Source organism: Macrobrachium rosenbergii, chromosome 39, assembly GCF_040412425.1.
Source record: "Macrobrachium rosenbergii isolate ZJJX-2024 chromosome 39, ASM4041242v1, whole genome shotgun sequence".
Classification (NCBI taxonomy): Eukaryota; Metazoa; Arthropoda; class Malacostraca; order Decapoda; family Palaemonidae; genus Macrobrachium; species Macrobrachium rosenbergii.
The window spans coordinates 12,102,006-12,129,359 of NC_089779.1; the positions used below are offsets into that span (position 1 = coordinate 12,102,006).

The 27,354-nt window shown below is 36.4% G+C and overlaps 1 protein-coding gene and 1 long non-coding RNA gene across 3 annotated transcripts in view; one reads left to right on the forward strand and one right to left on the reverse strand.

Annotated features, from left to right (window-relative positions):
- Nucleotides 1–689: 689 nt before the first annotated feature.
- Nucleotides 690–27,354, forward strand: part of LOC136825755 (uncharacterized) — a 494,493-nt gene continuing 467,828 nt past the window's right edge. For both annotated transcript variants that reach the window (XR_010849445.1, XR_010849443.1), the window contains exons 1-2: nt 690–855; nt 2,700–2,721. This is a non-coding gene — a long non-coding RNA (uncharacterized lncRNA). The remainder of the gene's footprint in view (nt 856–2,699; nt 2,722–27,354) is intronic.
- Nucleotides 3,562–24,772, reverse strand: LOC136825751 (DBH-like monooxygenase protein 1). The gene is made up of 12 exons (XM_067082576.1): nt 24,616–24,772; nt 18,926–19,945; nt 17,889–18,017; nt 16,747–16,893; nt 11,887–12,177; nt 9,698–9,913; nt 8,534–8,688; nt 7,774–7,949; nt 7,273–7,416; nt 6,457–6,631; nt 5,770–5,965; nt 3,562–4,329 (listed from the first exon to the last, which is right to left on the reverse strand). The coding sequence occupies exons 1-12, from the start codon at nt 24,634–24,636 to the stop codon at nt 4,150–4,152; spliced, it is 2,850 nt and encodes a 949-aa protein (XP_066938677.1). The 5' UTR covers nt 24,637–24,772; the 3' UTR covers nt 3,562–4,149.

The window sequence follows — 27,354 nt, forward strand, 5'->3', positions numbered from 1 at the left end:
GATATAGGCTAGACAGTGAGGTTTACTTCCGGTTCAGACGACCGGATCCGGCGATCGTAAAGTCTATGAGGCCCATAAGATGGTGTCAAGTAACCTTACAGTATTATTGATTTGGGCACAGCTGCAAACCTCACTCACAGATTTTATTATGAATTCAGTTTTATTTTCATTTAGTCATCATCTGTCTAATCCCACAATGAATATTTCATTATGCATTTCTGAATCTTTACATCCTTGCAGTGATGAGTGCGTTCTATTCATACATTTACGCATGCCTCTTCATTTTCATACTGTGGTTACTGTCGTCCCATGACATCACTATCATATTCACATTCTAACTAATCTTTATTTTTTATATATCTAAATGGCAAGTGGGACACAATGATTGCATTAATTTATGACATCAATTTAAGTGCTAGATGCACGAGTCCGATTTTATTACTGAATATGCGACTTCGCGAGTCTAGGATGTCAGCTTTCCTGTAATGTTTCATGCAAAAAGTATTCCGCTTTTATATTGAAATATTTAGTGAAATAAGATATTTTATACAAATTATTTAACCAGAGTAAATATGTGTCTTTTTATGGATTACATATTAAATCCCCTTTAAAAAATGATTGCTAAACAAACGAACAGTTATCGTGTCTGTTGTTTTCAGGAGTAGTTCTTTGTGCTCCTAGAACTGCAGTATCTGTTGAAGTAGCGTAGTGTCGTGTTGTTGTTAATAAAGCAGTGTTTTGTTTTTAGTAAAATAAAAAAAATTGAGATATGTTGAATCTAAAGAGACAAACTATGATCAAAAGTTAACTTTTGTGGCTAATGAAGGGTTAGTTTCACAGTCTTCAAGAGCTGAGGTAGGCTAATGTGGCTGTACTGTTTGAGATAGCTAGTCACTATAGGCCTAAGCCTCTCACGATTATTTTCACAGTAGCTGTAAAGCTTCAAGGATGAAAGAGTTTAGATCAACGTGGTAATTGCGTAGGTTATTATGGCTACTGACATGAAAGGAGGTAAATTTTACTGTCAGCTAGGCCTAGGCCTAGTCAAAAACTGCCAGATGCACAGTAGGCCTAATTCAACCTCAATAGCTAGGCCTAGTGTCTGTTGTACTCCCACCCAATGCGGTAAAAGTATAAGTCATTATCGCATTTTGGATTTGAAAATATAATTAGCTAACACGCTTCGTTAGCAAATGACTACTTTTAGAGATAAAGGATCCCACCCTTAACGCATATCCTACAATTTGGGGGACCATAGCCTAGACTAGCGCGGAGATATTTGTTAGTAAGAATTTTTGGACTAAACATTACAGAAAAGGGTGTATAGGCCTATGGTGCAGTAGGCTACAGGTTAATGATAAATTTATGCTATTTTGTATATATTTTTATGTTTATCTCCAAGGGGCTGATGCGAAATCAGATCGATTTAACCTAACCTAACGTAATTATCCAGCCCACACCTAACCTGACCTAGGATGCCAGGACCTTACCTAGCCTAAGATCCCCTACCTAACCTAACTTAGGGGAACCTCATCCTTAGCTGGCCCAGTGTAGGCTTACCCCACCCCCATTTTGGATCCCCCACCTAAACTAACCTAGGATTCCAGGTCTTTATCTAGCCCTGCGCTCCCTAAACCTCCCACCTAACCTGACGTAGCTTTTTGTGTTCAGCTCTCTGGTTTCAGGTCCCTAGGTGACCCTGGAAGATGCTGTGTATGTTGAGATCCCTGGGGCTCAGAAGGACCCAGGTAGCTCTTCATTGGCCCCGTGCCAAGTGGTTTCTTGATCTGTTGGCTCTTTTGGCCAATGGGCCAGAGAGATTCCCATGTGAGTCTCTCTCCCTTGTCGGCCACACGTTGGCCACACGTTCAGAGGTATCATAGTCAGTAAAGACTTATGTTCAGTCTCACCCTGTTTTAACTGACAATTATTTGATTTGTAAAATCCACTGTCTTATTTTTTAGTACTAGAAATGTCCCATTTAAATGGTATATTTAGCTAGTCCATCATTATACTTGAATTTTGATAAATAGCATTCTCAAGAGAAAAGAAATGTAATCTCTTCCTGGTCTTGAGCTCCCCACAGATCGAACCCGTTGAGGGGTAGTACCATCAGTGCACCTGATGTGGCGTACTGTAGTAATTACTAAAGGTATTTTGCAGCGTTCCTTTAGCCTCGTAGCTGAGCCCACTGTTTTAGCCTTTTACTTACCTTGTTTCCCGTTAATTTCTTCCATTTTGTTGCCCAACCACTCCAGTCCTCTTTCTCTTTGTTGAGCGCTGAATAGCTGAAAGTTCTCCAGTGCTTTGCTTACATAGATCAAAGCCATTTTGATGTGTTTAGATATTGGTACCGTAGACTTTTTATGTATATTGTCTTGAAGGGAATATTAGATTTTGCTCAAAATGTCTTCCAACTGGTTTATTCAATGATTGTAAGAGCATTTAGGGAAAAGGGCCATGTGTACCCATCTTGTTTATATTCTCATAAAAGCATAAATCATATTATTTTTTGACCTCCAACGCCATGTGACGCCAAAACCCCCAATTTATTTTTCAGCTTAACAAATTTCAACGCATTGCTCACATAACAGTATCCATGTGTCGTACAGTGTTCTATATTACTTTAATTTTGAAGCACGACAGTTCTTAAACTTGAACTTTATATTTGTTTTCATTTATTGTTATTTATTTTGCAGGTTGGATGCCATGTTGACACTGGTGAGTAGGGAGATGATTTTCACCTTGTTTTTATGTAGTCTTCTCAGTACTAGATAATTTTTTTTCAGAATATGGCTATTTGTATGATTTTATACTGTCAGGTGTGATTTTGGTGTATATTATATATATACATATATATATATATATATATATATATATATATATATATATATATATATATATATATATATATATATATATATATATATATATATATATATATATATATATATAGCCTATATCGATTTATATACTCCATATATTATAGGACAAGAACGTTGTTTTTCTCAAGGGTACACTCCATTGTAAAGTGTGTGTGGATCCCATTGCTTGTGGGTACAGTATATATACTCACGTAGCCTATATCGATTTATATACTCCATATATTATAGGACAAGAACGTTGTTTTTCTCAAGGGTACACTCCATTGTAAAGTGTGTGTGGATCCCATTGCTTGTGGGTACAGTATATATACTCACGTTTGATACTTTATGTGGAAGATCGTTTTTGCGTAGTAGTTTGTTGCCATAATGACGCAAGATCACTGCAAAAGTATGAAAAGGGGTCTGGGATGTTATCCTAATACTTTCCTGGTAGTAATTAAATTAAACAAAACCATGAAACTCACATTTCATTAGTTACTTCTCCTTAATTTGAATCCCGAGAGCAGACAGGACCATGAGATCTGCCATTGATTATTTCCACATTCATACTTTTAAACCGGTGAGTTGAGTATTAAACCTGCTGTACAGAAAACTTACACAACTTCAACCATTCACACACACACACACACACACTTCCAGATTGTTCACTTTCACTTGGGACAGAAATGGAAAATAACATGGTTGCGGAATTTTATTTATTTATGTGAGAATTGCTTTATAACAATCTCATCAAATTAGTTCTTCCTGTAATTGAAGTTAAGTGTAGGTTATTTATTTACAGAACCTAGTATACAACTTATCGCAATAGAAATGAATTTGAATGGCAATATTTACAACAGTAGATTAATAGACGTAAAATCCTACGGTAACTGATGTTGATACCTGTGACATATGTCATTCACTCGTCTTAGTTCCTGAGGAACAAATGTCAAAAGTGTTCTTTAGTGGTGTTGTGCTCAAGGAGTCTTGTAGTTTGTTATTCTTTGTTTCTTTTATTTTGTACAATCGTATTTATGCACGGGCATGTTGGGTGAATATATGTGTATGAAGTACACGTACACACAAATATGTATGTGTGCATGTGTATGTGTATGTGCGTGCACATGCTGCATATGTTGGTAATGCTAATTTTGTAATTTTGTCCAAATTTCTACATATGCCAGTGCTTCAGTTTAAGCTACGCCTTATGCTATATAATACATGAAAATAGATGAGTTTTGTTCCTTATCACAAAAAAAACTATATTGAATATCACCTGTAAACTTTATAAATACATCACTAATGTTATTATTGCATGGAAGAGAAGCATTGTGAGTATTGCACGGCGAGAAGCGTTTGTCACTTGCGAATTGGAGGTCGACTCCAGCTGACTAAAGCTAGGGCACTGACCCTCTACTTCCTCGTACTCGTAGGCTTCGGGAAACTCGGCTGTTAATTTACTGACCTGGAAAGAGGTATTGGATCAGTGAACAATTTTTCTTTAAAAACAACAATATATGTGTGATATATATATATATATATATATATATATATATATATATATATATATATATATATGTATATATATATATATATATATATATATATATATATATATATATATATATATATATATAATATATATGTGATATATATAATTATATATATATATATATATATATATATATATATTTATATATATATATAATATTAATTTCCTTGGCTGCCTTTCTGTGTCTGTGTGTGGGTATGGTATGGATGTGGGTATGGGTATTGGTATGGGTATGATACAGGTATGGGTATAGGTATGGGTATGGTACAGATATGGGTATGGAATGGATATGGGCATAGGTATGGGTATGGTACGGATATGGGTATGGGTATGTTACAGATATGGGTATGGATATGGAATTAGCAAATGCGAGCGATAGCGAGCATCTATAAGTTATATTTATTTATATAATGTATATACAGTTTATATATATATATATATATATATATATATATATATATATATATATATATATATATATATATATACATGAAGTAGCCTATGTAAAATTAGAGTATATGGCCACGAGGAAAATGAAACAACGGAGTAAAAGATCTTTTCCCTTTACTCTGAGGGCTAAGGGTGAGGACAGAGTTTGCAGTGAGTTATTCCTATTACCTCGTGGCCCTATATTCTGATGTACATTATATATAAATGATATATATATATATACACTATGTATTTATATATACACTATGTATATATATATATATACACTGTATATATATATATATATATATATATATATATATATATATATATATATATATATATATATATATATATATATAATCTTCATTAAATGATAATGGTCATGTGGTATCTGTTGTTTGAAGACAACACTGTTTGAGTTTCCTGTACTACTTTTTATCTTCGAGGCTGAAAATTTGAAAGCATACTTCAAAGCCCCATGAAGATGAGGAGTAGAGGAAATTGGAACAATGTTACATTAAAATAATGGATGCCATATATCCATCCACATTTAGTGAGAAACCACACACGTATATACATATATATAGCCTATATGCATGCATGTTTTAATCTTTTTAAATTAATATTCTTTGGGATGTACGTGTACGATTGTGCATGTACTTTTAAGTATATATCGTGTACGTATGATAACGTATCTAATTTCTTTTAAGTCTCAATATTTATAATTTTCTTGTTTCGTTCGCTACACTATTAGTAAATCCATGCCATCCGTAAAATTGCTCGTTTAATGTAACTGATACATACAGATGCTTAATTCCGAATTAGGATAGGTGTCGATCATCAGTTTAGGATAAAATGAAAAATGTGTATTTGAATCAGGAAAAGGATGATTTGTTATGAACGAGAAAGATGACATCTCACCTGAGCAGGTATGCCCGCCGTCAGTAAGCATCGTGCCACGTGGGTTCCTCTGTAGAGATCCTCCTGTATATTTCTCGTATCAAATTCGGACCAGTTCAGAGCGTTAATGTAATCTTGGAAGAAGACGTCGCCCATCCTTGGAAGTCGAGGGTTAAGAGGTTCCAGAAGAGGAGACTGCAGCAGTAGATTCTCTTCGCTGAAAAGATCAACGGGTGAAATGAATGAGCATGGACTTCGAGGAACTATTTGATTGATGGGACTCGGCCCGAGTATTGTTGATTTTGTGAGGTGCATTCCGCTCTTCTTATCTTTCAGTCTTATGTCTCCTTATCCCCGTAGGGGGTTAGTACCGTCAGTGTGCCTCATGCGGTGCACTGTAGGCATTATTTAAGGTTCTTTTCTGCGTCCCTTCGGCACCTAGCTGCAACCCCTTTCATTCTTGCATCTTTCCACGCTCTCCTAACAGTTGATCCATAGTGCAACTGCGAGGTTTTCCTCCTGTTACATCTTTCAAACCTTTTTACTGTCAATTTCCGTGTCACCGCCTAATGACCTCATGGGCCCCAGCGCTTGGTGTTTGGCCTAAATTCTATTCTATTCTGTTCTATTCATGAGCGGAGTGCAGTTGACAATCTTACAAAAAAAAAACCTTTCATTTGAATAACTGATAACATCAAAACAACTTACTCTTCAAGCTCTCCAGTGTGAAACTCAGCCTTGATGACGTCATGATGGGTGACGGAAGAACATTCTGCCAGGCTGACTCGCGGATAATAGAAAAGGTAACCGAGACACGCCTCATCTTCCTCTCCATAACCGGAAAATGTCGAGTTCTTGCGGCTCATGCTTCCGTAAACACATTCTGGTGGGAAGAAGAATGGTTTCAGATATAATCCTTCTTGCTTGAAGGTATACACTCTCGCAAATTGTCCTTTGTTATTAATTTGTCGTTTTATTGATTCACCTTCAGTAAGTGCATGCATGCATTGTTGTTTATAATTATACGCATTTCATCTACCGTTTCCACGATCAGATTTTTTGTAAGGCATTTGCTTTGTGGAAACTTGCCAGGCAAATGCATAATTTTTTGCTTGCTCAAGAAGTATGCAAGATCATTATGAATATTTTAACAGCAACATCGTATAGCAAGACCAGTAACTTTCGCTGTTATGTAAGGGTCAGAAAGGATCCACGGTGTAGATAAAATTATAATTACATTTTACAGAAGTAAAAACGAAACCATCAGAAACTACACACTGTACAAGGTGAAGGATCCGTCTCCACTCTGAATTTCTTTTATATATTCTCTTATTCTAATGTGTAAATAAACGTATGAACGTATTATTGTGTCTCTGTATTCAATTCATTCTAATTTCCCATGATAGTTGAGAAAATACAGATTTCGTCTCTACCAGTATTCAGTGTCTTAAAATTAAATCGGTTAGTATTGCGTTGCCGCAAACATTGCACGCACAGGTATTGATGAATATGAGGATATCTTACCTGTAGTGAGGTGATCCGTGGGGAGGACAGTCCTTTCGTCCCACAGGGAAAGAATTGGCTGGTAGTTAGCGTCATAGTAATCGTCAGTGACTATGGGCGGTAGTTCCTCTCCGTCGCGGAAGTGACGTATGCGCATTGCTGTGCCTAAAATCAGAGGAGTTAGTATATATATATTATATATATATATATATATATATATATATATATATATATATATATATATATACTGTGTATATATTATATATATATGTATGTATATATACTGTATATATTATATATATATAAAATTATACTTAGATCGTTTTTCTTAATTTTGAAAATACGATACAGAACTTTAAATATATCTATATTTTAAGGCTTTTTTTTTTACATTTTTTCAATTTTTTTTTTATTTCAATTGCATGCAGGAAAGTAAACTTTGACCTTTTAAAGGTATAATTGTATGGACCGAGTTATTAACCGGTAATAATTTAGTTATGTATAACCAAGAGTCTTACTTACAAAGGGAACGGGCATGGAGGAGAACCTGGTAGACCTTGATGCCCGAGTTGGGCACTCCCTCGTTGAGACACCCATCCGGACAGTGACCTGCAATCTTCCAGGTCTTCTGGCCGGGCGGTATCAACATGGCGAAGTTGAGCGTTGACCCGACTTTCAGTATGCCTGATTCGTACCGCCTGGAAATACACAATTGTTTGGTATGTCTGAGAGGTCCCCGAAAAGATGAATGGCTTTGTATGATGTTTTGTGAAGAAGCCCTAAATACCGCCCTAGGCCATAACATTTAACTTTATAGGTCGGCAATTTATTGAATAACCACACTTTGCAGTTTACTGTATTCACAATTTACTGTATTTACATTTATATTTCAGTTACTATCATTACGTAGACTTTTTATCCAGATACCCTGGCCTCTACGAAACCCTTCCTTGTGTTCTGACATTATTGCAGGTCACTGTTTACTGGAAACTTTTAGACATTTCATTAACTTTCACGAGAAATTCAAAGAGCTTGGTGTGCCACCTCGTTCTTTGTTGGTTTAGACCGTATTAGCTATTGCCAGGACTAGTTTTCGAAAAGTATTTTTGTGGGTCGCAAAAGTCAGTTGGAAATCATATTTACCTCGTTCCGAAACAAAAACAGGCACACAAGAATCATTAAAGATATTAATTTGCTGTAATGATTAATTTTATTTATACGTTTTAGATTGTTATATTGTAAACCACTATCCGTCGCAGACTCTTGTTGCATTTGACCTTACCTGAGCGTTCTTGTGTAATAGATATCCATTTTCCATTGCACATTGACGTTAGGCATCGAGTTGCTATTTTCATACTGAGCCTCGACCATGAAGTAGGCAGGAGATCCATCATCCGAGAGTAATGGAACACCAACATGTTCTGGCTCCCTGACACTCTGTTGATATGAAGAATGTTGTAGGTTTCTTGGTTGAGAACACACTGATCTTGGCTGCTATAACCCCAAATAACTTATCATCTGTCACAGCTGAGTAGATGCTTTAGCTTGGGAGCACTGGTTAGTCCGAGGTACAGTATACTCAGGGATAATTTAAGATTATTAAGGTTTAATGCATCCAAGTCCAACTTGAGGAAAGACAAGGTAATATAAATCAGAACTTAGGGCTGCACGAATACCCTGAGGATTTTTAAAAACTTAAACTTTAACTGGAATAGTTCTGTAGTGGAAGATTTACTTTAGTTTCCTGTCATTACTGCTAGAATATTTGTAAGATTCTTTGTAGCATATTCGAAAAATAAGTGTATATATGTATGTATATATATATATATATATATATATATATATATATATATATATATATATATATATATATATGTGTGTGTGTGTGTGTGTGTGTGTGTGTGTGTGTGTGTGTGTGTGTGTGTGTAGGTGTGTTTGTGCGAGCTTGAAATCACCGGAGAACTTGGTGATGTGATAAAAAGTCATATATATATATGCAGATTTACCAAAGTTATAAATGAAACACTGTATGAAGCCTGAAGAAAGCTGTTAGGAATCATAGTGTACATATGTATGGTAGTCGAAAGCAAAGTGTACATACTAACCGGAAAACACTTTATTATTGATTTTATATCAAGAAAAGAAGTGAATTTAACCATGCTACAACTCTGAAAACTTTTATAGGATTTCCGAGTGGTTACCCTTTAATGTGAATGTACAAAATCTATAAGATACAACAAGACTTTTAAGCAAACTGTTTGAAACCTTTAGTTAATAGGGAATGATTATAATTATCATCAGTTAATGACACAATTCAATATCAGGTTGATATTCACACAAGTGCACAATGTGATGCACCTTCGCAAATGCAGTTTACGTAGTAGTGAGTGTGTTGATAGAGCGGTGAGGTGGGAAACTTGTTTTGGGTTTCGAAGCTTAGACATACCTTTGTTCCTGGCGTCCAAAGGATGACGTTCAGGTTGCACTTGGAGTAATCGGGGGGCGTGTCGTGGCTGTAGCAGGCGTGGCCCTTCTGAGAGGCGTAGTGGTCCAGTCTCTCCCTCTCTTGATGATACGTCCAAGAGCTGGCGTCTCCCGCGCACTCGTAGATGGCTACGTGTTTCAAGTGGACCTCCGAATTCTCGCCGTGGTGAAAGTCATACTTTTTTTTTTTTAGGTGATGAGTGAGGGATGATGAAGAAGAAGAAGAAGAAGAAGTTAAAAAAATAACCGAGTGACACATTTCAATTGTATAAAGAATTTGTTGATCACATTCACCGAAACAACATAAAAAAAGTTAAAAGATAGCTGACGCGAACACTTCTGTTGTACAAAGAAACTGTTGATCACATTCTATTAAACAAAATGTTTTTAATAATCACAGTGTCTTTTAACTTCAAATTTTCCTCGCTGAATAAGTCGAGGAGTTTAGAAGTTATTCAAAATTTACTCACTGAATAAATCGAGGAGTTTAGAAGTTATTGTGACTTAGAAATATATCCAATTATACTATTCCCTTGTGTTACGGTACACCATTATTTTCACCGGGGCATTGAGGTGTAATCTTATATTTTTTTAGATTTATGAAGTCCTGAGTTAGCCTAATGTTATTTCTGAAGTTCATCACGCCTTAAAAAGAATTTTAATGTTGATTATATTGTATCCAAAAAGCTGTGGTTTTTCAGGTTTTCATTGATGGAGATTACACTACTTTTATCATTGGGACAAAATAACTGTTGAAGGCAGGCGGCAGTTTTAGACATCATTTCCCCGCATTTCAGATACTGCGTAGGCATGTGAGAGAGAGAGAGAGAGAGAGAGAGAGAGAGAGAGAGAGAGAGAGAGAGAGAGAGAGAGAGAGAGAGAAGATTTGAGGTAGTTTTGAGGTGCAGTATTACGTGGAAACCAAACAATTTGTAGTTTTGTGGAATGACCTAACAATCTTTCTTTTTATAGTACGTTTAATAGTTTAATATACATTAAAAGACAAAATCTGAGCTAGTTTGACCTCTCTCTCTCTCTCTCTCTCTCTCTCTCTCTCTCTCTCTCTCTCTCTGAGTGTTTACCTTTAAATGTTCATAGAATGTGATGTTCGTTCTAGTAGTATTTAATGTTTCTCTCTCTCTCTCTCTCTCTCTCTCTCTCTCTCTCTCTCTCTCTCTCTCTCTCTCTCTCTCTCTCTCTCTCTTTGCCAGCAATTTTTTAATTTTACTTTTAGGATATCCGATTGCCAAGGGTTATTTTGTTAATTTCAGTAGTTATTGATTGTCTTTAAGTTGTAATTCAGTTTACTGATTGATGATGGTTAAAACTGCTTCACATTAAGGCAAAGGCTTGCTCCTCATAACAAAATCAGGAGACATTCGTTCTTTCATAGTTACAATAGACGTTTGTCCCTTCTTGTTTATTGGCAAACATTTGTGTGTTAATAAACAAACACTTGTCTAAGGTTTATTAACAGACATTTGTGTGTTAATAAACCAACACTTGTCTAAGGTTTACTGACAAACATTTGTGTGTTAGTAAACCAACACTTGTTTAAAGTTTACTGACAAACATTTGTGTGTTAGTAAACCAAAACTTGTTTAAGGTTTATTGACAGACATTTGTGTGTTAATAAACCAACACTTGTCTAAGGTTTATTAACAGACATTTGTGTGTTAATAAACCAACACTTGTCTAAGGTTTATTAACAGACATTTGTGTGTTAATAAACCAACACTTATGTAAGGTTTATTGACAGACATTCGTGTGTTAATAAACCAACACTTGTCTAAGGTTTATATACAGACATTTGTGTGTTAATAAACAAACACTTGTCTAAGGTTTATTAACAGACATTTGTGTGTTAATAAACCAACACTTGTTTAAGGTTTATACACAGACATTTGTGTGTTAATAAACCTACACTTGTTTAAGGTTTATTAACAAACATTTGAGTGTTAATAAACCAACACTTACTTAATAATTCAGAGAGATATAGGAAATTGAAATAGTAAGTAAGATACGCAAATAAGAGAGAGAGAGAGAGAGAGAGAGAGAGAGAGAGAGAGAGAGAGAGAGAGAGAGAGAGAGAGAGAGAGAGAGAAGCAAATTAGGGTGAAAACGAATTTGTCCAAGAGATAATTAACTCACCCCTATGTAATGGACCCTATCCTCCTCCTCCTCTTCTGCAGCCTGGGGAAACTTCTCTATCTTGCACCAAGTAATTCTCCTGCTTTTCTTGCCGAGTGTATGATTGAAGTTCAAGGACCACACGGACACGCCCCTCTCCTCCTCCCGTTCGCCCTGGCCCTCCTCCGGGTCCCCCTGCAGAAAGGACAGGTACTTCGATCCATTCTTGACGCCCTGGTTAGTGTATGTGATTGTGGAGTCGTTCGCTGGGTCCTCTGGGGAGTATGCGTAGATGACCCTTTTGATGGTGTCCTGTGGAGGTTGAAATAGTTAGAAAATTCAGGGAATTTTTTTGTAAATATTTTTCAGAGTTGAAAGTTGCAACAGAAGGAGGAATTTTATAATTTCTTTTGGTATGATCTGCGTGGGGAGAATAGTGCCGTCAGTGCACCTCACACCGTGCACTGTATGCATTTCAGAAGGTTCTTTGCAGCGTGCCTTCGGCTCCTAGCTGCAGCCTCTTTCATCCTTTTACTGTACCTCCGTTGGTATTCTCTTTCTTCCATCTTACTTTCCACCCCCCTCTGACAGTGCATCATAGTGCAACTGCGAGGTTTTCCTCCTGTTACTTCTTTTAAACCCCTTACTTTCAGTTTTCCTGTCAGCACTGAATGACCTCATAAGTCCCAGCGCTTGGCCTTTGGCCTAAATTGTATAAATTGCGAAAGTGGGGGATTTTGTGCAGTTCTCTCAGAGTTGAAACTGCAGTTGAAAGGTGGACGGGTAAAAGGCTTTATGGCGGTGTGTTGTTTCATGGACGAAGTACCACAGTAATTGATTTTGCGTTTGAAAGGCCGGCGTGTTTAGCAAAATGTTAAGATGACAAAACAGCCCGGGATTTGCGCAGTTCTGTCGGGGTTGAAAATTGCCAAAGAAAGGTGGGCTTGCAAGGCTGGGTGTTTCGTTGTTTCAGCGTAAGAGGTACTATGCATAATGAACTAATTATGTTGAGGTACTCTACATAACTAATTATGTTGAGGTACTCTACATAACTAATTATGTTGAGGTACTATACGTAACTAATTATGTTGAGATACTATACATAACTAATTATGTTGAGGTACTCTACATAATAGCTGTGTTGAGGTACTCTACATAATAACTAATCATGTTAAGGTACTATACATAATAACTAATTATGTTGAGGTACTATACATAATAACCAATTATGTTGAGGTACTCTACATAATAACTATGTTCAGGTACTCTACAGTATAACTAATTATGTTGAGGTAATATACATAATAACTAATTATGTTGAGGTGCTCTACACAATAACTAATTATGTTGAGGTACTCTACATAACTAATTATGTTGAGGTACTCTACTTAATAACTAATTACGTTGAAGTACTCTACTTAATAACTAATTATGTTGAGGTACTCTACATAATAACTAATTATGTTGAGGTACTCTACATAATAACTAATTATGTTGAGGTACTCTACATAATAACTAATTATGTTGAGATACTATACATAATAACTAATAATGTTGAGATTTTATACATACTAATTATGTTGAGGTACTCTACATAATAACTAATTATGTTGGGGTACTATACAAAATAGCTAATAATGTTGAGATACTATACATAATAACTACTTATGTTGAGGTACTATATACATAATAAATGATGTTGAGGTACTCCTCATAATAACTAATTTTGTTGAGGTAATATACATAATAACTAATTATGTTGAGATACTACACATAATAACTAATTGTGTTGAGGTACTATACATAACTAATTCTGTTGATTAAGTAGCCTAACTAATTAAGTGCTATTATATCAGAGCAGTTTGGAAATTTATTTGAAAGGTAGATGTTAGGTCCTTATTGTGTATTGCATTGTGATAGGTAACCGTAATATTAATTTTGTTCATATTAACCACATTTGATTAATTATTGGGATGACAAACAAACTTAATATCGAATTAACTATATCTTGGGAGTAACTTACACCCAAGGGTAATTTTGAAATTAAATGCATCTGCTCCGGTCAGGATTCGAACCTGGATCTGTGGTTTAGCCTCTCGGCTGTCAAGATAGTCACTCCTCTGCGCATATACCTGTCGAAGTCAGGTTCAGTGCTAACAATCGATAACAAACCATATCCACCTTGATATCTGGTACTGAATTTGATATTAAGGGATGTTTGTGGCTTGATATCAGCTATCATGGTGGAAATCGGTTTTTATCGAATATCTACAGAACCTGAACGCGACAGGAATATATAGCACAACAGAGCTGACATGAGCTTGCATGTTTATCTGTTTAGATAGCCCAGTGGACAAAGTCGACTGTTTATGTTTTATCTAAACCAAAGGCACAAGTTCCAATATTGGCTGGGCAGAAGCACTTATCAGGGGTAAGCCACACACACACACACACACACACATATATATATATATATATATATATATATATATATATATATATACACATATATATAGCATTACGTTTAGGCTTATAACTCTGAAGACCTAAAATGTAAATTTTGGATGGTTATTGAAAGAACCTTCTCGCCCACATGAACGTCAGTATATAGGCTTGTGTGTGTGTGTGATTATATATATATATATATATATATATATATATATATATATATATATATATATATATATATATATATATATATATATATATTTAAAAACCCAGTATGCCCAAGTTGACTTAAGCCGAGAATTAGGTACCAGGTTGTTAGTCAACTGTTTGTCAAAAAGTTCGGGAAGAGAAAAAAAAACCAAATGCCTAGTACTACCTAAGAATGTTTGTTGTAATAATTATAATCATAAAACAGCCTCTCTCTCTCTCTCTCTCTCTCTCTCTCTCTCTCTCTCTCTCTCTCTCTCTCTCTCTCTCTCTCTCTCAGGGTTCATTCAGAACTGAAGGTCCGTTTTACCGAAAGGCACCGTATTCAAAAGCCCAGTGAATTGATATGAGCGGGAATCCTTGGCTGTCTTTTTCTGTGCACGATTATGCATCCTGCTATTTAATGTTTCTTGCGCTGTAAGTAAACAGTTACTAATGCATGACACTTAATGAAAACTTGGTGCCAAACAGATTTGGTTATGCTGTTCCTTTCGCTAAAATATGACGGATGAAACAAGATTAGCGATATCATCTGAAACGATCTGATGCCAAAACGGTTATTTTTACTTTGCAGTAAGCTGTTTAACTCAAAGACAGCTGTATGAAAACGCAAAACCATTTAAAACTCTGAAGAGTTTTTCTATTTTCTCTCTCCAAGTATTTTTTTTTTTTTGTTTACCTGATTCCCTTGAATCCTAAATTGGGTACAAAGGACAAATTTCCCTTGTTGGTGGTGGACGGTACTCCCTCCCTCCCTACCCCCACTCATCCTTCATCCTGATAGAGTTAGTCCCCGGCAGACAGTATTAACCGGTTGAAGGAACACCGTGTGTGTAGCCGACCGGTTGTAAGTCGCGCCATGTGAACCCTCGGGCGCTCTCCGCCAGGGCGCCCCCCCAACCCAGGTCCCCTCTCCTCTGGGGAGACCTACTACACCTCCCACTCCCCTCACTGCTCGCTCCCTACCTCCTCCCCCTCCCGTTCCAGTTTCCCTTCCACCTCCGTCCTGATTTTCCCCTCAGTTATATATCCTCGTCCCCTCTTTATTTTGACCCGTTCTCTCTCTCTCTCTCTCTCTCTCTCTCTCTCTCTCTCTCTCTCTCTCTCTCTCTCTCTCTCTCACGGGGTAATTGGTTTGTGGTAGTCATATTGATCATTCTTTCAATTATCGTTGTTGTTATTGCTTCTTTGTTGTTGCATTTTCGTTATGCATTAAAGTGGAATTGCAATATGAAGCATATTCGGTTGGAAGTGGTCAGTACTATTGCCGTAAAAAATGATTAGGCCTACTGTACTTCGAGTGAGGTCCGATTTTGATAAAAAAAAAAAAAATCCTACCAAATTCTGTTCTCTTTAATATTTCGTCGCTGCATGCGCTGCATGAAGTGCTATTTGCAACACTGCTGTTGCCCAAAGAGGCGTTCTTACTCTCTCTGCAAGGCAGGTTATGCTTTTAATTCATCATGTTTGTTTGTCAGATTGTAAGCAGGTTTACGCAAAGAAGTTGTGCGTGAACTTTCGCGAAAATTTGGCCAAAAGTGACCCCCTCATGACTAGCAGTGGATGATTAGATCTTTGAGAGAGAGAGAGAGAGAGAGAGAGAGAGAGAGAGAGAGAGAGAGAGAGAGAGAGAGAGAGAGAGACGTTTGCAACTTCTGGGAGAAGGTTTGTGATTTCCGAACGCACTTGTTTGCTTAAAGAATAGCGGATTTTTTCCAACATAATATTATATTTCCAAAGATTTTGTGATGGTAGTACCACTGATAGAGTTTTTTGTGTACGTATAAATGTACCATTTTTAGTAGCCTGCTCTTGCGTTTGCAAACTGACTAGTTTACGCTCATGCAACCTTGTGTATAGTTGTAATTGCAGAACTGATACACGACCCTAGCTCTGAAGTATTTTAATTCTGCATCCGAACTTTTATCATATGTCTTTCTTAATTGATGAACTCCACTTTCCTTCGTTATTTTTTCCTCTTCTTCTGTGTTTCGGGTCTGGAGTGGAAAAGGGTATTTGGTAGGTCTGTCCAAATACCTTAGCACTAAAAAAAAAATGTTACCTTAGCACTAAAAAATTTTTTACCCAAGTACTAAAAAAAAATGTTAACACTAAAAAATGTTACCTTAGCACTAAAAAAAATTACCTTAACACTAAAAAAATTACCTTAGCACTAAAAAAAATATTACCTTAGCACTAAAAAAAAAAACATTAAATTGTTCTTACCAAAAATGGTAGGTCGTGGACGTCACATGTGTTGAGTTCTCTCCTGACGACCAAAACGGTGTGTGTTTCGTTTTCCACAGCAGAAAGGAGGTCCCAGTCTGAGTGGTCGTCGGTTTCGAGGATATCGCCTTGCATGCCGTGCTGATCCTGGAGAAAAAGGAAAATTAAAAGAAATATGAAGTGTTGGCAGATTTGGCGTAGACAAAATATCTTGTTTAGTTACTGTGCAACAGATGAAGGTCATTGAAATTATTCGGAATTCAAGTAGAAGTCGTGAATGGCTTTGAAGAGATGGATTTACATCCAGTTAAAGAATTCGTTATGATGAAGCTCTGTATCCCGTAATAGGGAATCTGAAAAATGCTGCAACACAAATGTATTATTATTATTGTTGTTGTTGTTATTATTATTATTATTATTATTATTATTATTATTATTATTGTAGGGGAAGTTAATCGTTTCGGCAAATGTTGAAGAAGTAATTGTTATTATTATTATTATTATTATTATTATTATTATTATTATTATTATTATTATTATTATTATTATAGGTGAAGTTAATCGTTTCTGGCAAATGTTTAAGAAGGAATTATTATTATTATTATTATTATTATTATTATTATTATTATTATTATTATTATTATTATTGTAGGGGAAGTTAATCGTTTCGGCAAATGTTGAAGAAGTAATTATTATTATTATTATTATTATTATTATTATTATTATTATTATTATTATTATTATTATTATAGGTGAAGTTAATCGTTTCGGCAAATGTTTAAGAAGTAATTATTATTATTATTATTATTATTATTATTATTATTATTATTATTATTATTGTAGGGGAAGTTAATTGTTTCGGCAAATGTTTAAGAAGTAATTATTATTATTAATATTATTATTATTATTATTATTATTATTATTATTATTATTATTATTATTATAGGTGAAGTTAATCGTTTCGGCAAATGTTTAAGAAGTAATTATTATTATTAATATTAATATTATTATTATTACTTATCTATCTATCTACCCGTTGTATTTATGCATATTTGCAGTCGCAGACCACGCCATGAGTTTGAATATCCCATTGTTTAGAAAAAAAATAAAACTCTCCTTACTTCCTTATAATGTTAACTCACCCGAATGTGACCTTGGCCCTCTCCGTCAACCCAGCCTGTGATGAGGTCAGCACCGGTGACCTTACCGCTGGGCGAAAGGCCGAGCGATACCCACCCTCTAGTTTCTGCTACCATTTTCATCATTATGACCTGCGTGAATATTTAAATTAGTTTGGAGCTGCAGCTGTTTTGAAGGGTTCGTCAGTTCAGTAGATTTAGTATATACATTCATTTCAGTAGATTTAGTATATAAATTCATTTAAGTAGATTTAATATATAAATTCATTTCAGTATATTTTGTATATAAATTCATTTCAGTATATTTTGTATATAAGTTCATTTCAGTATATCAAGTATATAAATTCATTTAAGACTATTTAGTATATAAATTCATTTCAGTATATTTAGTATATAAATTCACTTCAGTAGATTTAGCATATAAATTCATTTTGGGTAGATTTAGTATATAAATTCATTTCAGTATATTTTGTATATAAATTCATTTTAGTATATTTTTTATTTAAATTCATTTCAGTATATTTTGTATATAAATTCATTTCAGTATATTTTTTATTTAAATTCATTTCAGTATATTTCGTACATAAATTAATTTAAGTAAATTTAGTATATAAATTCGTTTCAGTATATTTAGTATATAAATCAGTTTGTTTGGGCTGATTAAGGCGTTAAAGACCTCGCAAGCACAAGGCATCTTAATTCAGCAGCACCAATAACTATATAAGTTAATAAGTTAATATTTTTTTTAAATAAATGTAGATGATTTGCAGTCTAAGGCATTTTGTTTCGTACTGAATATACCTGTTTTAACGTATGCTTAAATCAGTACATGAAAATAATTCAGGCTGATTACTGTATTAATCCAGGAGTACAGAAATGTTCAGGGTTGGTTAACATTTTTCAAGTTTATTTTCTCTGAACTGCAGAAAAGAATGAACATTTCAGAGGTTGCGTAAAATTTCGGGCTAGTCAATCTCTCTCTCTCTCTCTCTCTCTCTCTCTCTCTCTCAGATTAAGGCATTTAAAGCTAATCTCCTTACCTGCTCTTGCCAATAAACTGTCCATTGTACGGAGAATTTCTCTTCCGGATCGAGAACCTGTTTGTTTCTGAAGTCAGCAGAAGCATCTTCGGTCAAGTCCCCTTCCAGTGCTTCTTCCTCAGTGTCTGAGTATTCTTCCTCCTCAGGGTATGAGTAGTCCACTCCTCTTCTTGGTTTTCTTAAAGTAAGAAATGCTGTTGTCTCTAAGTCTGAACGTGTAGCTTCCTTTAGGTCTGAAAATGCATATGGATATAACTCGGTATCCATGTCTGAATAAACATCAGCTGTTAGGTATAAATGTGCATCTGGTTCTGTGTCAGGGTATGCATCTGGTTCAGTGTCTGAATGTGCATCTGTCTCAGTGTCTGAATGGGCATTTGTCTCAGTGTCTGAATATGCATCTGCCTCAGTGTCTGAATATGCATCTGCCTCAGTGTCTGAATATTTATCTGCGTCAGTGTCCGAATAAGCAACTGCCTCAGTGTCTGGAAATGCATCTGCTTCAGTGTCCGAAGAGGCACCTGCCTCAGTGTCTGAAAATGCGTCTGCCTCAGTTTCTGAATATGCATCTGCCTCAGTGTCTGAATACGCATCTACTTCAGTGTCCGAATAGGCATCTACCTCAGTGTCTAAATATGCATCTGCTTCAGTGTCTGAATATGCATCTGCTTCAGCGTCCGAATAGGCATCTACCTCAGTGTCTGAATATGCATCTGCCTCATTGTTTGAATATGTATCTGCTTCAGTGTGCGAATAAGCATCTGCCTCAGTGTCCGAATAGGCATCTGCCTCAGTGTCTGAATATGTATCAGCTTCAGTGTCCGAATAGGCATCTGCCACAGTGTCCGAATAGGCATCTGCTTCAGTGTCCGAATAGGCATCTGCGTCTGTGTCTGAATATGCTGGATATGCTTCTTCCTGGATGTCCGAGAACCTTGTTGGGCGTCCATTACGTAATGTGTGCTTGAAAGCAAGGGATAACGGGACCGAAGCAAAAGCGATGAAGCAGAACACAGTTATCTGAAAAAAGAACAAATAAACTTTAAGTAGTTTGTATTTAGGCTTTAAGCTTTTAATGTGTATATGAACGTCGCATTTGCGAAAAGCTCAAGCTCGTACAATTATTTTTTTTTAGTTGTGAAAGTGAGATTGTTTAAGTCGTGTGTATTATTATTTTATATATATATACTTATATACATTTATATATATATATATACATATATATATATATATATATATTATGTATACATATATATATATATACATATATATATATATATATATATATATATATATATATATATACATTTCTATGTGTGTAAATATATATATATATATATATATATATATATATATATATATATATATATATATATATATATATATATATATATATATATATATATATATATATATATATATATATATTATATATATATATATTATATATATAATATATATATATATATATATAATATATATATACATACATATATACACACACACACACACATATATATATATACGTTACATATATGCACATATATGTTATAAATATATACTGTATATGGATATCAATATCATGCATATAAGTAAATAAACCACGATGCCTTGTGATTGCATGAACTAGTCTTATAGTTAACACAGCAGAAGCCAAAGTCAACAAAATTCCCAAAGCTTCTAGTTGCCGAAGACTACAGTAAACCTACATAATTAAATTTAAACATCTACTCACTGTGGATTAATATGACAGAACTTTGGGCACTGGAGTCTGCTAATTACTCCTCAAGGCAGTACGCATCCTTCATGTCTACACTATTGCACTCGAGAGCATCCCTGCACACAACGTTGATTAAGATTAATGTTTGAAAATAATATATACCCGCAGTCATTTTGTATTTTGTCGTCCTCATCCCAACATTAAAATTTTGATAAAAATGATCTAGTTTTCGTGGCTGATATATGCATTATTGTATCTTCAGTCTTAGTAATTATATAATTATGGTCCTTTGTATAGTTGCTGGTTAACGCAGTACATACTTTTCTCAACTCTGCTTCAAATCATGTAGATGAAGGAGAGCTCACTCTCTCCCTTTCTTGTTAAGACAGTTGCTGCAGTTGCAGTGCCCAACATTTTTGACACATTATATTCCACCTCTTCTCACCCCCCATTCCCATTGGGGCTGAACTTGGACTTAAAAGGGCGTCGTGAGTGTCACTATTCATCTCAGCATCCTTGAAGACTATGGATTAGAGCCATTAGACACTAATATCTGTTGGTTTCAGTTATTTTTACATGTTACCCCCTTTGGTGCCAGTGATGTCCTACCCCCCACGGTATTCTTTTCCAGATAGTAAGTCATATGTATACCGAAATGAGGTGTGTTAAGCCCATAGAGTTTATGTAGTTACTAAGTCTACGGGCAGAACCATCTTTGTTTCAGGGAAGCCTTTCCCACCCCCATCCCCTTTGGTGCCCTTTGGTGCTAGTGATGTCTTATCCCCATAGGATTCTTTTCCAGATATGAAGTCATAGCTTATGTATACCAAGTTTGGTTGAAATTGCTCATTAAGTCATAGCTTATGTATACCAAGTTTGGTTGAAATTGCTCAATGCGTTTCAGGGTTATGCTGGAACATACACACATGCATGCATACATAGGTTACATCCTTATATATATATATATATATATATATATATATATATATATATATATATATATATATATATATATATAATATATATATATATATATATATATATATATATATATATATATATATATATATATATATATATATATATATATAATATATATATGCAACCTGCAGATTCATGCATTTTGGTCGCAGCCAGTTTTAATATAGGATGATAAAACGTGTCATTTAAGCATTAAATGGGTCAAAAGCATCGTGCTTATATAATTCATATTGCATTATGAAATGTAAAACACATGACACCTTACTTAACAGTTAATTTTGGTCGAAATTATTCTCTCTCTCTCTCTCTCTCTCTCTCTCTCTCTCTCTCTCTCTCTCTCTCTCTCTCTCTCTCTCTCTCGCGGTTACTGTTTGATGGAAATTTGTTAATGGGGAGGGGGGGGCCGAGGATTGAGGGGCTGGAGTGGGTGGCTGATCTAGAAAAAAGGGGATGTGGGTGCCTATTCCATTGGCCTATGCATTAAAGGAAAAAAAAATACGTGGTCATTATATAATCTTCATTTTAGGGGTCGTTGCAGGGCTGACACGCAAGAATTTCAAAACTATTTTAAGAGTTGCGAAAGGTGGCTGAAAGAGGAAACTTCACTTGTATGAATGACCGTCGATATTGCGACGCCATTCTGTAAAAACCAATCTGTTTATTGGGTGGTTAGGTAAAGTCAGGATGTCAAATACCTCCCTAAGAACAAAATGGGAGGTGGTGATTTTCGAGACCTCGTGCTAAAACAGGGGGACCTTTTGACAGATTTGGGGAACATCGTACCCTTCGGAATTTCGCATCTGTACCTACATCGTCAAAAGGTACCCAATTGTAACGTCCCGTAGGGGGTTATTTCCGTCAGTGCACCTCACGGAGTGCACTGCAGGCATTACTATAGGTTTTTTGAAGCGCCCCTTCGGCCACTAGCTGCAGACCCCTTTCATCCCTTTTACTGTACCTCCATTCATATTATCTTTCTCCCAACTTGCTATCCACCCTCTCCTGTTACACCTTTGTAACCTTTTACTCGCAGTTTCCCTTCCAGCGCTGAATGACCTCATGGGTCCCAGCGCTTGGCCTTTGGCTTAAATTCTATATTCCATTCCATTCCAACTGTAACGAAATCATCCTAACTTAACCTCTATTGCACTCGCTCCTCGTAATACTTAAAAATTGTGACCATATTATGTGTAAGAGTTGCTTGTTGGCATAGTTAGAATAAAATCTTATTGGTAATGATCTCATTTTTTTAAAACAGGAAGTAGCGACTGTTGTTTTGACGAATGTTCTCTCTCTCTCTCTCTCTCTCTCTCTCTCTCTCTCTCTCTCTCTCTCTCTCTCTCGGGTTATACTCAGTTACTTGTACATCTTATATGTATGAGTAATAAGCGTAAGGCGCGCGCGAGAGAGAGAGAGAGAGAGAGAGAGAGAGAGAGAGAGAGAGAGAGTCGTAACTTAATAACTGAGACTTTTACTTATGGAATCTCGTAACTTCTTATATTCGTATTCTTCATATTCACTTCTCGCTCAACACTGTCTATCTCACAGTGGTGTCGTTTCAGATTTTTCTTTTGGGGGGGTGGGGGAACAAAGGTTTGGAACTTTGGTATGGGTGGGGTGGCTAGCAAAGCGAGCCCTATCAGCTGGGGGTAGGGGACCGCTGTAATTCCCCCCGAGAAATTTTTGGAAATTTGTGCGCATTCTGGAGCATTTTGCAGCCATATAAGAGCTGTATTGAGTTAATAAGCAGCAAACAGGTGTCACACACCCACCCATATATTATTATTATTAATATTATTATTATTATTATTATTATTATTATTTCAAAGGCTAGGGGCAAACCAAGTCTTGGAGGGGCCATCAGGGTCTTGAGGGGGGCAAGGGGCCCCCCAGCCCCCTCCCCAATGACGCCCCTGCTCTCTCACACTGGGAAAAATTAGTAATGCAACCAGCCTAAACGACTTTGGTCGTTTCCCAGTGGATGCAGAGTAGGGAGACAGGCGTAGGCGTGACAAATCCTAACCTTTCCTAGAATTTCGTCTCATGACCTAACCAGACCTTACCTTCTTAACATAGGCTAACTTAGGGCGCCGTGCCTTGACCTGGCCGAAGGCGGGGTGGGGTTTCCGTCACCCCTGATCCCCCCAACCCCCCCAACCCCCGAGTAACACTGAATATCCATGTCTCCCTACTCTGCATGCAACCCCCACATTTTTATAGTTGCACATTCTTCGTTCACTTCTCACTCAACATTATCTCACACTCAGCGGGAAGAATTAGTAATGTAACTAAACCGATATTCGTCGTTTTCCCAACAATTCGGTCGTAAATTGCAGTAAGGAAACAGAGCGAATATGATATACCGTAAACTTCTATATAGGATGCTTATAAATTCATTCCATAGACAAAAATTGCCGGGGAATGTTATGGTGGGAAGATCAGTCGGTAAATAACCCGGCTTATGGTTTCCCAATCCGTGGTAGGTTTCCCATCAGTGCGAGACTGCTTGTAATTGTAGTGTGTTGTTTGTTTGTTTTAGTGTGCGTAAACTGGCGTCGCAACGACGCGTCTTGGAGACGTTATTCTGAATCTGCCTGCTTAAATGTTGACTGTTATTTTTTGTAGCGAACAAAAACGGGCCAAGCCGTTCATTTTGCAGGTGGAAATTTAATTAAATTACATAAACTGATTTACATCGGCATGAATATGTATTTAAAAAGTACGTGCGAGTATTGCTTCTTAAAATAATTTGGGCTTGTTATTCTTTTCACTTTAACATTAAGTATTTTTTAAGCTAAATTTAATGTATTGGAAGGAAGTAACGAACAAATTTCAAAAGGTACCTCGTTTCAAAAAGCTCACCGAACAAAGTACAAATGATCCCGCGTGAAGTCTTATCTCTGGTTTTGGTTTTGACGCCAAACGGAATGAAAGCTTCTTAAAATGACGAGCGTTTAAAGATGAATTGTGTTGGGGTAGGATCACTTACCTTATTCATCGTTGGAGGCATCGAAACATCTGTATACAGTATATACAGTATAAATATATCTCAGATGAAAGTTCTTAACAATTCACGACACAGACACCGCGGTGACCGCGCACCCACCATACGCCATGGAAGTTCGAATGAAACTGTTTCCGTTGTTGTTTTTGCCTTTTGCCCTTATAATTTGCCGGCCTTCTACCTGGGCATTTTTCAGGGCTTCCTACATACCTACCTGTCCCGTGTGACCTTTCTCTCTCTCTCTCTCTCTCTCTCTCTCTCTCTCTCTCTCTCTCTCTCTCACACACACACACACACACACACACACCTCTGTCTCTGTTTATCTCTCACACACACATACACACACCTCTCTCTCTCTCTCTGTTTATCTCTCACACACACATACACACACCTCTCTCTCTCTCTCTCTCTCTCTCTCTCTCTCTCTCTCTCTCTCTCTCCCTCTCTCTCTCTCTCTCTCATTCACACACACCACTCTCTCTCTCTCTCTCTCTCTCTCTCTCTCTCTCTCTCTCTCTCTCTCTCTCTCTCTCTCTCTCTCTCACACACACACACACACACACACCACTCTCTCTCTCTCTGTCTCTGTCTCTCTCTTTCTCACACACACACACACACACACCACTCTCTCTCTGTCTCTCTCTTTCTCACACACACACACACACACCTCTGTCTGTTTATCTCTCACACACATACACACTCTCTCTCTCTCTCTCTCTCTCTCACACACACACACACACACACACACACACACACACACACACACACACACACACACACACACACACCACTCTCTCTCTCTCTCTCTCTCTCTCTCTCTCTCTCTCTCTCTCTCTCTCTCTCTGTGTGTATAAGCCATCTGCGACCTCTCCCATCCCATCCACGGAGGTGATCTGGCTTAGTGACCGACCGTTACCCCTCAGGCCAATCCAGGTCATGATTTCCGTGCCCTGTATCCATTAAGGTCCGCTCAGGAGTCTGTTTGCACCGATGTATGACTCAGGGTCCCAAGAAGGTATGACCCTTGTCTCTTCAAAGATGACAGCGAGGTGTCTTCCACACCTGTGCGTTAGTCGCCAGCTCGGATTTCGTCAGTTTTGGTTCAGATCAGAAAGCACCTAAGTAATTGTTTGTGGTGGATGTTAATTAATTATTTGTTTTTACTCTGGTAGAGGTGGGCTTACATTAAGTATGTTGGCAGAGCTGCAGGTTGTCGAGTTCGTTGGGAAGTGCTCTCTCTCTCTCTCTCTCTCTCTCTCTCTCTCTCTCTCTCTCTCTCTCTCTCTCTCTCTCTCTCTCTCTCTCTCTCTTCCCTAACACCACCCTTTACTCTCTCTCAAACACACACACACCCACCTCGAATTTATATAAGCGGCTAATTCCATAAATACACTTCACACCATATCGTATATAATTCTTATGGAATTTTCTGTAAATTTTGTGAAAGTTTTTTGCTCAGAATTTTTTATAATTCGCCAAGTAAATTTCTGTATAATTTTGGCAGCGACCGTTGTGTTGCCTTTACTCTGGAATAATAATAATAATAATAATAATAATAATAATAATAATAATAATAATAATAATAATAATAAAATTTTTTCAAAGACAAAAAGAGGCCGCCATTTTGGCCATTATTACCGTTCTTATTTAATGGTGGTTATCGCCCAATCTGCCAGTTAATTAATTATATAATTTATATGATTATGCGTTGGTGTAACCAAGGTCACCCGCAGGGAACCGGCTCACTATTTATATTCATAAATTTACATTCAGCAATTTTTGTGAAACCGAAAAGTGAGAATATTTTTATGTTGTTTCATATATAGTAGTATGCATTGGTTTCTTGGGTAAAAGTGCTAAAATAAACTTACATAAATCTCAGGATGGCATTAAACAGAAAGCGGTCAGAATTTGTTACTCGTTTAATTACCTTATGTGGACTGAATACTTTTAATTCTGCTATAGATATTGAAATTCCCTTTAAATTCTCTATAATATTTGAGAAACCTGCATATTAAGTGAAGGGGATATCTCTAGTTTGTTTTTTTCTATAAAGTTTAACACACAGTATATATATATATATATATATATATATATATATATATATATATATATATATATATATATATGTGTGTGTGTGTGTGTGTGTGGTGCATGTATATATGCATGTACGTATATATGTATGTATGTATCTCTATATATATTAGGGGTGGCTCGCAACCTTATGGTCACTGCCATATTTACACTTTCACTGCTGAATCGTAAAGGAACACCCTTTGCTGAAAACTTCCACAATAGTAGCCACTTCATACACCTACAAAGAAGTCATCAGCATTCACTTCAGACCCTTTAAAACACTGAACCATTCACCCCTAATTTGTTAGCACTCGTAATTTCTGGACGTTAAGGCCATCCCTTTCCAAATCCTTTTTCGTAGCTCTCATTCTCCTTATCCTTTTTTTTGTAATATTTATTTGTACATGTTCACTTGCTGCGCTAACAGCAAACTTAGAATGGTTCAATCTGCAAAGAAAGCCATGTGTGTCTTTACAAGTGAAATTGTTTTTAAACCCTGTCAAAATGCGGGAGACAAAATAGTTAAAATGTTTCCGACCGCCCGTCGCTGGAGTCTCTAGTATCTTTGTTGCATGGAGAGTGAATTGTCATAAAAATAAAATTAAGTTGACATGGGTAACTTGTTAAGCCAACAGTTGTTTGTCATTA

Coding starts and splice junctions, on each gene's coding strand:
- LOC136825751 (XM_067082576.1), bottom strand. CDS start 24,636: ATGCCTCCAACGATGAATAAG. Junction 8,689..9,697: donor TTTGGACGCCAGGAACAAAG/GTATGTCTAAGC, acceptor TCATATCAACAG/AGTGTCAGGGAGCCAGAACA. Junction 7,950..8,533: donor TATTACACAAGAACGCTCAG/GTAAGGTCAAAT, acceptor GTGTATTTCCAG/GCGGTACGAATCAGGCATAC.